We start from the raw sequence: 13127 nt of genomic DNA, 5'->3' as shown, positions 1-13127 counted from the left end.
CTTCTGGGAAGCTAGGAAGAAGGAATTCGTTTTAACTTGCAAATTTGTTCTAACACTTAAAGTAGTTTTTACTCATTGTTGAAAGGGCAAGTGAAGAAAAGCTCGAAAGAAAAAAACTTGCCCAGGACCCACCACTAGAAGTCTCTGGCTCCGGGTCCTCACTTGTTACTTGACGGCATTCCGGACCTTCTCTTCCCGGGAGCAGGAACGGGGGCTGACTGCGGGGCAGCCAGTTAGAAAAAGCAGTGCAGCCCTGGCTGGTGTAGCTCAGTGGATTGAGCGCGGGCTGCAAACCAAAGCATCGCAGGTTCGATTCCCAGTCAGGGTACATACCTGGGTTGCAGGCCATGACCCCCAGCAACCGCACATTGATGTTTCTTTCTCTCTCTCTCTCTTTCTCCCTCCCTTCCCTTTCTAAAAATAAATAAATAAAATCTTTAAGAAAAAAGAAAAAGCAGCGCACCAGGAGAAAACAACGTTACATCACTGACAATCTCACGACCTAAAGATCACTCGTTTTTTATCTTCTCTTTCTGTGACTACTAATACATTTTAATATTTTCCTTTGTTTACTAGTCATTTAGTTTTCTTTGGTGGATGGTCTGTTCTGGCTTTTGCATACCGTGTTGCTTTTACAGTGTCTGATCATCTGTTCGGGATCTTCATATACACGGAGAGATGAACTCTTCGTCGGGTTTGCAGCGAACATTTTTTTCCCCAAGTTTGTGGTTTGGTCTTAAAATTTTTAGAACGTTTTTTGATCTATGTCTGTTTTCCCCTTCAGAATTTCCTTACTGGCTTTTATGTTCAGAAAGTCCTTCTCCCTCCCCAAATCAAGTATTTCCTTTTCGTTTGCTTTTGATCTTTCTCCTTCTCTTTGCATTTACCTTTAAAATCTGATAGTGAAAGTGGGAAACTAAGCTAGTGTTTTTCCAGGTACTGAATACTTAACCAATTGTCCCAGCGCCATCTTGTAACCCAGCCCCTCCACTGTCTCTGTGTCCCCAAAGGGTCAGTCACCTGCTTCACGCCAGTGTCCAGGAGAAACACACACACACACACACACACACACACACACACCCTGGCGTTCCCCTGGCTGCCAGCACTCACACAAAAACACTGGCGAGCAAGGTGTGATTTGTGATGCGGTGGAGAAGGTGAGGAGGGGTGTACTCTGGAGACCTCAGCACAAACAACTTAAAAAGTCCCTCCAGATATTTCTGTTCTGGGGAGCCGTTCCTGCTGCACCCCCAGGGAGACCTGGCTGCTCCTCTCTAACTCGTCCCAGGAACCTCAGAAACCCGCCCAGTCTCCTGCAGAACAACGGGGCTGCAGGGGCCGGCCCCAACCCAGCTCTCTGCAAACAAAGGCCCTCGGGCTACTGGCAACCACCTCGTCAGGAAGCTGAGAATGCCTTTGGGGTCTCAGCCCGGACCCCCTGGGGCTGATTAACCTGTTTCTTCCAAACACACCCAGTGGATGTTCTAGGTGGAATTCTCGCACCATCTGCTAACGATGCCCAGGTTGCTGTCTCGGGTGTCTCGAACAGGCAGGAAGCGAGAGTTTGGGAGGATCCCAAATCTGGAGACCCCCTCAGAGAGCTCATGTGAAAGGAGGCTTCCTCGGAAGCCCCAGAGCAGCCAGCCAAAGGTGCAAGGCCCCAGGGGCCTTCTCAGGGCCCCCCAGGGTGGCCTCACTGGCAGGCAGGGCCCACAGTGCCCCCTTCTCAAGGTGGACGGGGCTGTGGGGGACATGCTCTGGAAGGCTCCAGGCCCACACTCTCAAGAGCTACCGTGGGAGGCTGAGGAGTGGCCAGACCCCAACGGCCACCGGGAGCAGCTAGAGGAGTGACCATGGCCAACAGTGCCCATCATAGCAGCTGCAGAAAGCAGGTGGCGGCATCAGGGACTCGGGAGAAAAGAGGGCTGGTACCCCTCAGGTCGGGGGGACGCCAGTTCTACAACACTGGTCTGCAGAGTCAGGCAGAGGTCAAGGGTCAGGGGTCACGGGCGTGGGCGGAAAGCCTGGCCCTCCCCCCAGCTCTCCCCACCCCCCCGTGGCTGAGCCACCATGGCCTCATCCGCAACGGGGGTAATGACAGTACTTACCACAGGCGTTGTCGGGAGGACTGGGTAGCTCAGGGACTGAGTGCATGTGAAGAGTGAAGACTTCACAGCTGGGCATCACCATCAGATGCTCCGTCAGCCACACAGGATCTGAAATCACAGCGTCCGCAGGGCCAGGTCCTCTTGGTGGCTCCGGGTGGGGGACTCACTTCTTCCAGCTTCTTCTGGTGGCCCAGGCGGCCCCTGCCACGCGGCACTCCAGTCTCTGCCTCCGTCTCCCCGAGGCCATCTCCCATGTCTGCCTGTGTCTTCTCCCTTTCTCCTCCCCCTCACCGTGTCACTTGTACCTTGAGGTTTTATTTTGTGGAGATGAGTGAGTCAGTGTTACGGAAAGAATTTATTGCTTAGATTTCCCAAGGTGAGGGGCATGCGCCGCCACACAGGGCCACGTAAGAGAGAGACACCAGGGCGGCCAGGGGCAGAGGGCTGGAGCGAGGGGAAGGCCTGGGCCGGAGCCTTCACTGGGGTTCGCCCGGGAAAGGCAAGGCGGGCAAACGGAACAGTTTAGGGCCAGCTGGTGTGAATAATGCTGATGAACTTGGAGCTAAGGCGATAGTGTCTGGTCGCCTGGTACCCGGCCCTGGGATGACTCGGGGGCCGGGGCAATAACAGATACGAAGGTGCGTGAGGGCTCACCCTGGGACTGGCCGGTCTGTGCAGGAAAGGGGCGGTCCCGGCAACTGATTTGCAGGAGAAAGGTCAATAGTTTGGCCAGTGGTTTGGCTGTGATTAATGGATACCAGATAGACATGCAGCATCTTCAAAAAATAAATAAAACAAAAAGCAAAACAGTTCTCCTCTCGTAGGAAGACACTAATCTTTGGATTCAGGGCCCTAACTCCGCCCTAACTCCGAAGGATCTCAAGGCCCTTAATTTAACTCCGTCGGCCGAGACCAGCCACACGCACAGGTTCCAGGGGTGGGATATGGGTATACCTTTGCCGGGGCGGGGGCGGGAGGCACAGTTGCAGTGGGCTAAACTGGTCTGTAGTTCTCTGTTCACTAGTGTAGCCCCTGGGCGCAAGATGACAATGTTTGCTTTCTCAGGTGACTACACCTACAGTGCTCAGTCTGAGGAGGTGGCGTTAGCTGAGTGCCCTTGCCGAGGAGGAGGAGTCTGAGGGAGGGTGTGGGAGGGACCCTGTGCGATGGTGCCTGGACCAGGGTGGACAGCAGTCTTGGGATGGAGAGGCCGAAAGCCAAGGCAGGAGGGAGCAACGGCCCCAGTGGCCAGAGGAACCAGGGTGTTCGGGGGAGGTAGGATGGTGGGGCCTCGGGTTCTCGGGAACTTTTAGGCTAGGGATGCCATTCCTTGAGCTGCCTGTGGCTGTGTAGCAAAAAGCCCTGGCTCCACTGGCTGAAACAATTTGGAAACAAATCTCCCATTACAGGAAGTCTGGTGGCTGGGGGCTTCAGGTACAGTGTGATCAAGGCTTTGCCCTGCTTTTCTGCCTTCCTTCTGGCTCCACCATCCTCTACGTGGGGCTTTTTCTCAGGCCAGGTGCCCCTGTGGTCACAAGAGGCCCAATGAGACATGACTGTGGACAAGAGCAGAGGAGGACCACATGTTTTTGGGTCTGCTAATGAGCAAGGAAACTTCCCAGAGGCCCTAGCAGACCCCACCTCATCCCCAGGCCTGGGCACGATCCATTCACCATCCCTCGAGCAGGACTGGGGACAGATCCCCTATGTCGCTACGCACCTCCTGCTGTGGGTGCCCCAGATCAGTGACTCCTATCACCCCCACACTAGTGCAGCAGAGGGTCTAGGGCTAACCCACCTCAAAGGCAAAAGGCACCAGGTGCCCCAGGGAGCCTGGCAAAAGGGCCATTGCCCTGGAGCACTCACCCTGGTGTGGGCAAAGCTGAGAGTCGCTCACGGCAGCAACTATAGGAGTACGGCTCATGGGGCAGGGCATGGTTTCTGCTGAGTGCGGCCTGGGAGATGACCGGGGAGGCACCGCAGGCAGATGTCCCCTCCAAAGGAGTCCTGGGCTTGCTTGCGAGAAAGACCCCTGAAAGGGCAAGTCATCCGTGAGCCCCTGATAGCAGCCTGTCCGAAACCGGAGACTCCTCAGCATCATCGCGCTAAGACTCCGGGCTCTGGTCTTCCCCGGGGTGTGCCGACCTTTGTCCTTTCCTGTGCCCCCGGCCCAGCTGAGCAGGCAGACGTGGGGATTCTTTATCCTGAACCACAAGGGTTAATCCCTGTCCTACTTTATCCGGGCTGCAGGTTTGGTGACCGGTTCACAGACAGGCATCTTCTCCCAGCGACCTCACCTGGAGGAGGGGCCAGAGAGCTCAGTGGGTCTCTCTTCCTAGGGCACGAACCCCATTCACCAGGGCTCCAACCTCCTTACCTAACCCCCTCCCCGGTCCCTGCCTCCAAACGCTAGTGCGCTGGGGACAGCTTCCAACATATGAACTTGTGGGGGGAGGGTGCGGATACAGACACTCCTCTATAGCACCCACGGTCAGGGCCACCCCAGGCCCTTAGCCCCCACCTGTTCCTACTCACCGCCGCGGGGACACGGACCCTCCGCAGAAAGGCTGGTGTGGACAGGGAGCTGCTGGGCGTGGTCGGTCCCTTATAAAGTTTATTATAAGTTAACAGCTGCATCCCATTCATTCTCTTTGGTCAGAGTCACGCCATCGTGATTCCCTGTGGCGCCTGCACCCGCACCTGCACACACACACACACCTCCGCCCTTTTCTCTCCTCATGCACCGGCAGGCGTGGCTACCGACAGTCCCGGGGACTGGGCCCACTGACGCAGCCACTCTGAGGCTCAGGACCCTTGCTCTGCAGGTGCCTGTGACATCTCCAGGTGCCCACAGCCCCCTGTGACCTCATCGCCCGGACAACTCAGCCCAGCGGGGCCATCACCCAGCTCAAGCACAGAGGGCCTGGATGACCACCGAGCCCTCGGGAAAAGCCAGCGTCCCCACACATGGTGACCGCAGGTCTTCAGGGAGCCCAGCAGCGGGGGCCCAGAGTCAGGCCTCCCTCCCTGCAGGTGTCCCAGCGGCCGGCGCCACAGTGTCCACGGCACAGCAGGATGTAAGCCAGGCCTCCACCGGGGCGGCCGCCTCCAGGCCCGCGTCAGCGTCTGGGGCCGAGGGCCAGCTTGAAGATGAAGCTGCAGCTGGGCACGGGCAGCAGCCCGAGGCGGCCACGGGCCGGCCGGCCTTCCTGGTTCCAGACTCCCCGAAAATATCTGTGAGCCTCCAGAACCCAGTGCGGGACGGGCCAGCGCAAGATTGGCAGGTGACACAGAGCCCTCGGGTTTCCCAAAGTGAGCCCCTGGGTGAGAAAATGACACCACAGGCGAGTGTCCCAGGCAGGGAGGAAGACTTGGGTCCACCCACCCCTAGTGCTCAGGTACGGTTCCCCCAAAGCGTTCCCGCCGTGAGCACTGCAGAGGCAGACAGCCAGCCTGACGCTCAGGCCACCGGCACCGTGACAGCTGCTGAGAAACCTGAGGGTCCGGGGGCCTTGAGCCCTGACACTGAAGCGTCGCCATCAGCTGAGCCCCAGGCAGTGACCAAGGGGCATCCAGTGGACCGCTCAGGAGTCCCACAGGCTCTGCCGGTCCCTCCCGGCCCAGGAGGCAGTGCCCAAACCTTGCCTGGGGCCCCCACGGTGGCCCCGGAGGGGAGGCCCCTGGACTCCAGCCTGTACGGGGCCGTGGAGGAGAACCCTTACATGCGCTTCGTGACCACCTTGCTGGCCGCGGGCGAGGTGTCCATCGGCTTCCTGACAGACTTCCTGGTCTGGTCTGAGACCACCACGGACGTGGCCATGGGCCCCCTGATAACCAGACGCAGCTCTGCGACCAACGTGCTGTACGGCCGGGGACCCAGACTGCACTTGGACTCCGGCCCCCTGCAGAGCGCCAACGCAGCCTTCTCCTGGCTGCGCGCGGGCAGGGACTTGGTGCTGCGCTCCGTCACCCACTTGCTGGAGAGGGTGGAGCAGAGGACAGCAGAGGGCATCTGCTCGGCCATGTGCTACCTGACCAGCCACCTCTCCCGGCACCACTCTGACCTCTAGCCGTGACTAGACCCTGTGCAGTGAGTGCCCCATGATGGGCTTGGCAGCCTCCCGGGCCCCGGGCCCCGCTTGCCCTGCTCCCCTCACGCCCTGCTCCCTTGCTCCATACCTGCCCTGGACGCTTCTCCCCAAACTGGGCAATAAATCACCAGCAGCATTTATTTTCCAAGCGCCAGCCTTATCCTTTGTTCATGGAGTGCGGGGGGCAGGGGGGCGCTGGGTGGAGGGACGGGAGAGGGCTGGGGTGTTCTGGAAACAGACGTGTATCCCCGAGGGCTTCTCGGGTGGTTGCACTCAGGGGCCGAGGCCGAAGTGCAGAAGTGACCGAACCTGTGCAGGGGAGGGGGCCAGGGGAGAGGCCTCAGACCTGCGAAGATCGACCTTGGCTGGACCTCCAACCAGGTAAGTGCGCTCTGAGGAAGTGAGACCTGACCCTTCCCCAGGGCCTCCAGGCCTGGCAGGCTCAGGCCGCCCTGCTGGGGGCTGTCCGAGAGGGGGCGACAGCACCGGGCCAGGCCAGTGTGGGTTCAAACCCCAGTGCCACTGCTGGCCCCGGGCCGTCACTTCTCCCTCTGAGCCTCTGACTCTCCTCCATAGAATGGATAACAAAGCCACACCGTGAAGATGTCGTGAGACAAAAGGGAAACCTTGCAGGTCCCGACACATGCCACGTGGCACTTAACGAGCTCCCACATTTCAACCGCCACTGTTCTCATCCTCCAGCGAGCCAGGCACAAGGTAGAGACGAGGGTGCACACAGTGTGACCAGCCGTCCCAGTTTGCCCGGGACGAGCAGGGCTCCTGGGACACGAGACTTTCAGATTCAGAACCAGCGAAACCCCAGGCAAACCAGGACAGCGGGGTCCCCCTGGACCCGGGTCTCTTTACATGGCTTTCACTCTCGTCTGTGACTCTGTGTCCGCCTTGGAAAGGCAGCCTCCTGCTTTGGAAATCCACCAGCCTACCCTCTGGCTGGATACAGTGTCACGCTGGTCACGTGACCGGGCAACTGGAGCTCCCAGTGGACCTCAGCCCCACTCCTGCCCTTGGCCGGGTGTGTTACACAGGCCACGTCCCGCACCCCTTCACGCTGCAGCCCTGGCCATTGGCTGGTCCATTCCTCCCTGCCAGCAGCATCTCCAAATGGGGCCCTTCACTGACACCAGCCCACCGATAAATTTATTTGCCCTACATGGTGTCTCTCAAGTTGTGAATTAATTGCTAACATTTAAAAATCCGGAGAATTGCCCGGATGGTGTAGCTCAGTGGATTGAGCACTGGCCTGTGAACCAAAGGGTTGCCGGTTTGATTCCCGGTCAGGGCACATCCCTGGGTTGCAGGCCAGGTCCCCAGTAGGGGGCGCAAGAAAAGCAACCACACATTGATTTCTCTCTCCCTCTCTTTCTCCTTCCCTTTCCTGCTCTCTAACAATAAGTAAATAAAATCTTTAAAAAAAAAATTTCCAGAAAATTGGCCCTGGCTGGGCTGCTCAGTTTGTTGAAGTGTCGTCCCGATACACCAAGCCTATGGGTTCCATCTCCGGTCAGGGCACGGATGAGAACCAACCAATGAGTGCACCAGCCATAAGTGGAACAACAAATCAATATTTCTCTGCTTCCACCCCCTGCCTCTCTCTCTCTAAAAATCAATAGGGTTAAGGTCTTGAAACCTAAAGAATTTATCTAAGTGTGTGGATTTCTGCTTCTCTTGAAAAACCCAGGGGCCTTGTTACTTCAGAGCAACTGGCAGCCGGGCCACCCCCTCGAAGAGAGACCTGCTGGGCCTGCACCTGTGACTGGTGCCATCGGCCTGGCCCCAGAGGCCCCCGCTTGCCACTCCCACCCCAGAGGTGGCTCCTGTGAGGAAATCTGATACCAGGACCCAGGGGGGTGCAAAGGGGAAACAGGTGTGTCAGCCGCCCCTTACTGCTCCGTCCGTGAGCTGTGAGCCGTGAGCCGTGAGCCGTTTGCATGCAGTGAAAGCATCCATTCGGAGGAAGGAGATTGTCGGTTTAGATCAGGTCCCTCCCCACCCCCAGGAGACGTGGTTGAGGCAGACCTAAAAAGAGAGGACAGGTGGGATCCCCCGACCGAGGCCGAAAGAATAAGGGCTGAGCCCTGGCTGCTGTGGCTCAGCGGCCTGAGCGCCGGCCTGAGACCCACAAGGTCGCTGGTTGGATTCCCAGTCAGGGCACCTGCCTGGGGGGGGCGGGGGGGGGGGCGGTGCATGAGAGACGACTGATGGACGTTTCTCTCTCACATCGATGTTTCTCTCCCTCTTTTCCCCTCTAAAAAAAATAAAATTTAAAAAGTCTTTTTAAAAAAGACAAAGAGTGAAAGCCAAGGCAGACAGACGGGGTGGGTGCTGGGCTGGGGTGCGGGGGGAGGGGGGCGTCCAGCAGCTCCGCCTGGACGGAGCCCCGGGGAGAGGGCGGCGCTGCCGCTGCCAGAGGGGCCCCGAAGGCTGTCAACAAGCACCTCCGAAGCAGGTACGTGCCGCTGCGTGCCAGCCGCTGCCAGACACCGGGGCGTCCAAGGCGGACCAAAGACCGAAGGGATGGCGACCAGCCCTCGAGAGGTGAGGGCACTGCTGACCAGCACCGCTGCCGAGTGAGGCCGGACCCGGGGCTCAGCCTCGTCCTCAGGGTCCTGTCTCTCCAGCCCCACCTCCCACCGGAGCTGGCTCCGTTCCCATTCCCGGGTGGCTCAGCCGCCTTCCTGGAAAGAGAGAGGCCCTCGTTCCCACCCACCGGCTCTAGCAGGAGAGTCCTGGGGGAGGGTACCAGCGGGCCTACACCAATCACGGAGGGCACAGGAGTGGGACAGCAGGTCACCTGGCCTGGGCCTCATGCCCACCTCTGGGGCCAGGGTCAGCCCAGAACTGGGGGATCCCCCCCCTGGGAAGCGTGTTAAAGCGGGCAGAGTTGTAAAGGGCATGGCCCTGGGGTCCAGGCTGCCTTGGATCCTGGCTCCACCTCCTACCGGCCCTGTTGCTTTTACCGCCCTGGGCCGCAGCTTCCCCATCTGTGAAGCGAGGATAACAGCACCCACTGCGGTGGGCTGTTGCGAGGATCGAGTGAGTTCACGGGTCAGGTGAGCGCGCAGACCAGTGCCTGGAGGCGCAGCAGGGCGCTCGCGGTGCGAGTGGCCGTTGAGATTCTGGTGGCGGGAGGCCTCCGTGCAGCTCTGTGCCGCCACCCACTGTCCCGCCTGCTCCGGGCCTCCCTCTCCGCCGCGGGGCGAACAGCTGTGTTGGCGGCGAATACCCCTGGCAGCACATCCTCTGCGCGGTGGGACCCCCAGGAATGCAGGTGCCAGCGCACCTGGGGAGAAGGTCAGGGCTGCGCACTCTGGGCTGAGGGGTCCAACACAGAGAGAAGTGGGTGCAGCCCCGTTCCGGAAAAGGTGGCTGGAGCGGAAGGGCCGGAACGCAGGAGCTTTGGGGGAAGGCCCCATCCCCAGGCAAGAGGCAGCAGTCGGCAAGGCCCCGGGAGCAGAGCAGCGAGCAGCAGTGGCCAGCGCATCGCGGGCACGTGGGCCGCCTGGGTGCACGCGGGAAAACGAACAAGGGGGGCGGTACTGGGGAGAGGCAGGGGGCAGGCACGGAAGGTGGTGTGCGTGGGGGGGGGCAATGAGCGGTCAGAACAACAGGGTGGCTGCATGTGGGTGCTCTCTGGGGCTGAGGACTGAGGCGTGACGAAGTGACAAATTCACCCCTGCAGAGCTGGCCCCTCCTCACTGCTTCTCCTTTCTTTATGTGCGCGGGCTACCGCCTGACAACCTGACACCTGCATGTCTCTAGGAGAGACAGCCATCTTTCTGGGTGTGCGTCCGCCACTAGGAGGCTCGCCAGCAAGCAGAGGACCTGCTTAAAGAATCATTTGGGCTGGGCCAGGAGCCAGCGGGCGGGCACAGCGGCCTAACATCTGAGCCCAGCAGGCAGGCACTTGGCTAAGGGAAGGGCAGGGACGCGTCCTGGCAGATGGCTGAAGGGACACTGCGGTCTCCTCTCCAGGTGGACTGCCCCCTTCAGCGAAGGACTTATCTCCCCAGCTGCTGTGAGTGCTCTCAGTGCGCAGCCCCTCCAAAGAGCCACCTGGCCCAATGGCATGCCCCCCTCAAGCGGCCCGATCCAGCGACCGGTCTATGCAGGGGGCGAAGACCCAACTGCCCTGGGCCAGCTTGGAGCGATCCCGGCTCCAGAGCTCCTGGGGTGGGGGGTGACGGGGGTGACGTGGGGTCTGCCTGGCAGGCTCCCTCCCCCTCCGCACGCTCCGGCTTCCTTCCGGCTCTGAGCCTGTGCTCAGCAAAACCCAACCTGTGGCCAGAGACTGCTATTTTCCCCCACCCGAGATGCGTATGATTGGGGAGTGCAACCCACAAATTCGAACCATGTTAGAAGTTCAAAGATTTTTGTTTAAAAGAATCTCTCTTTTTTGGTAAGAACATGTAGAAATTTGAGGCCACTTTGAATAGGGTAAAAGTAAAATAAGTCTTTGTCGGCGTTTTTACTTGTTTTGAAAGGACAATATCCTTGTTTAGTCTATGGCCACTTGGCTAATTGGTTCACGTCGCCACAGGACTGCGGTCAAGTTCTTGGGTTTGGCTGGTTGAGGTACAGGTTCTATCCAGGAAAGTGTCTCCTGCAGAAAGCGATCACAGATAGGGCAGTCCCCCGGGGAATGTGATGACGTGTAAAGGTAAACTAAGGTCTCCTGTGCATATTTAAATATTTAAATGACAACCTGGACCCTCTCTGGGCCACGAAGGCAGCCCTATTTCTTAGGCCTCCCGGAGGTTGAGCTTGGAGCTCCTAAGAGTGTTGTGGAGTGCGCCCTCTGCTGGAGAGAAGGCCCCCCTGGCCTGCAGCGGGAGGGCTCCAGCACACCCAGGGGACCCTTCAGGATTTGAGGTTTACCTTGTGAGAGAAGTGAGTTAAATAAAAACTGTTTTTCTACTCACAACACTTCTAACACCCAAAGTGCGGGTTTTCCACGCCAAGCAATTCTTCGCATCTCTGGGTGTCCTACAAGTCACTTCTGACACCAACCGCCTGGTGTTGTTAGTAGAGACCCGCAGGTTAAGTTTCACGAGGCTGCGCCGCTAAAGCTGCCAGCCACCCCCAGTGGGTCCCCAGGTGGCCCTCACTTCTGCCCGAGTTAGCTACAGGGTCCGGGGTCCCACAACTCCCACCTCAGTTTGGAGAACTTGCTGTCGCAGCTCACAGGATCCCGGGGAACACCGCGCTCGCTCTCGCCAGTTCCTTACCGAGGGCGTTGTCAGAAAGGCTGCTAATGAGCAGCCAGAGGACAAGTGCGCAGGGCGAGGTCCGGGGGGGTCCAGAGCACAAGAGCGCCTGCCTCCGTGGGGGCTGCACGCTGCACCTTCCGGGCACGTGGATGCCTTCGACACCCCAGAAGCGATCCAAGCCTGCGAAGCTCCCTTGCGCAGGCGTGATTGATTAGACAAAGGACTGCCCACCCGGCGATTACCTGGATCTCCAGCCCCCTGTCCCGGGAGGTGGGGGGTGGGGCTGGGAGTTCCAGCCCTCTCATCTCCAGGATGCCCCCTCCCCCTCTGGCGGGCAGCCCCCATCTTCCTAGAGTCACTCCCACCACTCGGGAAATTCCAGGGGCTTTAGAAACTGCGTCCCCAGGAAGCCAGGGGACACAGACCAACATGTATTTCTCACGTCACAGGGGCTCAGAACATAGCCTGAGATGCCACCAGTGGAGCTGACTGACTCAGGCTGGAAACACGTCCCTTAGAAGCTCCGAGGGACAAGGCCAGCAGGGCAGAACAGCGCAGACCCTCCAACTGGAGTTGCTGCTGCAGGCCAGCACCACAGCAAGGTTTGCGTCACGGTGCTGCAGCTCAGGGCACAGCAGCCTCAGGGGCCTCCAGCAAGGGCCTGCGGTGGCAGAGGCCTTCAAGGTCAGGGCTTGGCCGAGGGGTCTCCGGAGGGGCCATGTGCATGAACCTCCACTGGCCCGCTCTACACAGAGTTATCCTCAAGGGGGCACTGTGGTCCCAGAGGAGGGCCTTACTGTCTCCAGACCTCACTGTGCTCATCTATAAAATAGGTCTTCCATTTTCCTCACAGGGATGCTGTGATGAGTAGCACATAGTAAAAAGAAGCAAACAGCCCTCGCGTGGCTCAGTGGATTGATCTCCGGCCTGTAAACCAAAAGGTCGCCAGTTTGATTCCTGGTCAGGGCCCGTGCCTGGGTTTCCTAGGGCCAGGTCCCTGGTGGGAGTGGGTAGGAGGCAACTGGTCGATGTGTCTCTCGCACATGTTTCTCTCCCTCCCTTTCTCCTGCTTTTACCCTCTCTCTCTAAAAGTAAATAAATAAATACAGGTTTTTTTAAAGAAACAAACAGCATTTAACAGCAGACATGGGGCAGTGTCATTGTTGGGGTGTTCTGCATTGTGTGTTGCTCAGGAGCCCCTAAAGGGGAAGTGACAGGAACCCACCACGAAGCAGCTCCCTTAGGCACCAGCGGGCGGACGGGCCAGGCAGAGAAGGGCTGGGAAGGACCTGGCTCTAGACACGCCTGGTGGCAGGGGCCGCAGGCCATAAGGACTGCCTCCGCTGCCCGTGTCCTCCGTCTCCCTTGGCGACTCCGCCTCCTGAGAAACAGAGTGAAGAAATGCAACGGAGTCGCCCTAGTCCAGTGGCTGCATTACTAAAACCCAGTAGGTCGAGGCCTGAGGAGACGACTCTGTTCTTGCTCTAACTGGCCTGGGAAGTTCAGCTCTTGAACTCTCCAGTCCTGCGTTCCTGCGTCAGCACCTGGGTCTACGTCAGACGGCCAGATAAGCCTCTGGCTGCCCCCACAGGGCTGGGGAAGAACGTCCAGTGTCCAGACCACCTGACTGACGTCCAGCATCCAGACCATCGGCCATCCAGAGATGGTTATCGTCTCTGACCAGTCCAGCGTGCAGGGCC

General features: G+C 59.0%; 1 protein-coding gene across 1 annotated transcript; it reads left to right on the top strand.

Annotated features, from left to right (window-relative positions):
• The first annotated feature begins 5035 nt into the window (after positions 1–5035).
• Positions 5036–6178, top strand: TEX44 (testis expressed 44). The gene has a single exon (XM_045845654.1). The coding sequence runs from the start codon at positions 5036–5038 to the stop codon at positions 6176–6178; it is 1143 nt and encodes a 380-aa protein (XP_045701610.1).
• Positions 6179–13127: the final 6949 nt, after the last annotated feature.

This window comes from Phyllostomus hastatus, unplaced genomic scaffold, assembly GCF_019186645.2.
Source record: "Phyllostomus hastatus isolate PE091 unplaced genomic scaffold, TTU_PhHast_1.1 phas_contig_477, whole genome shotgun sequence".
Lineage (NCBI taxonomy): Eukaryota > Metazoa > Chordata > Mammalia > Chiroptera > Phyllostomidae > Phyllostomus > Phyllostomus hastatus.
This window is presented reverse-complemented; position numbering and strand designations above follow the sequence as displayed.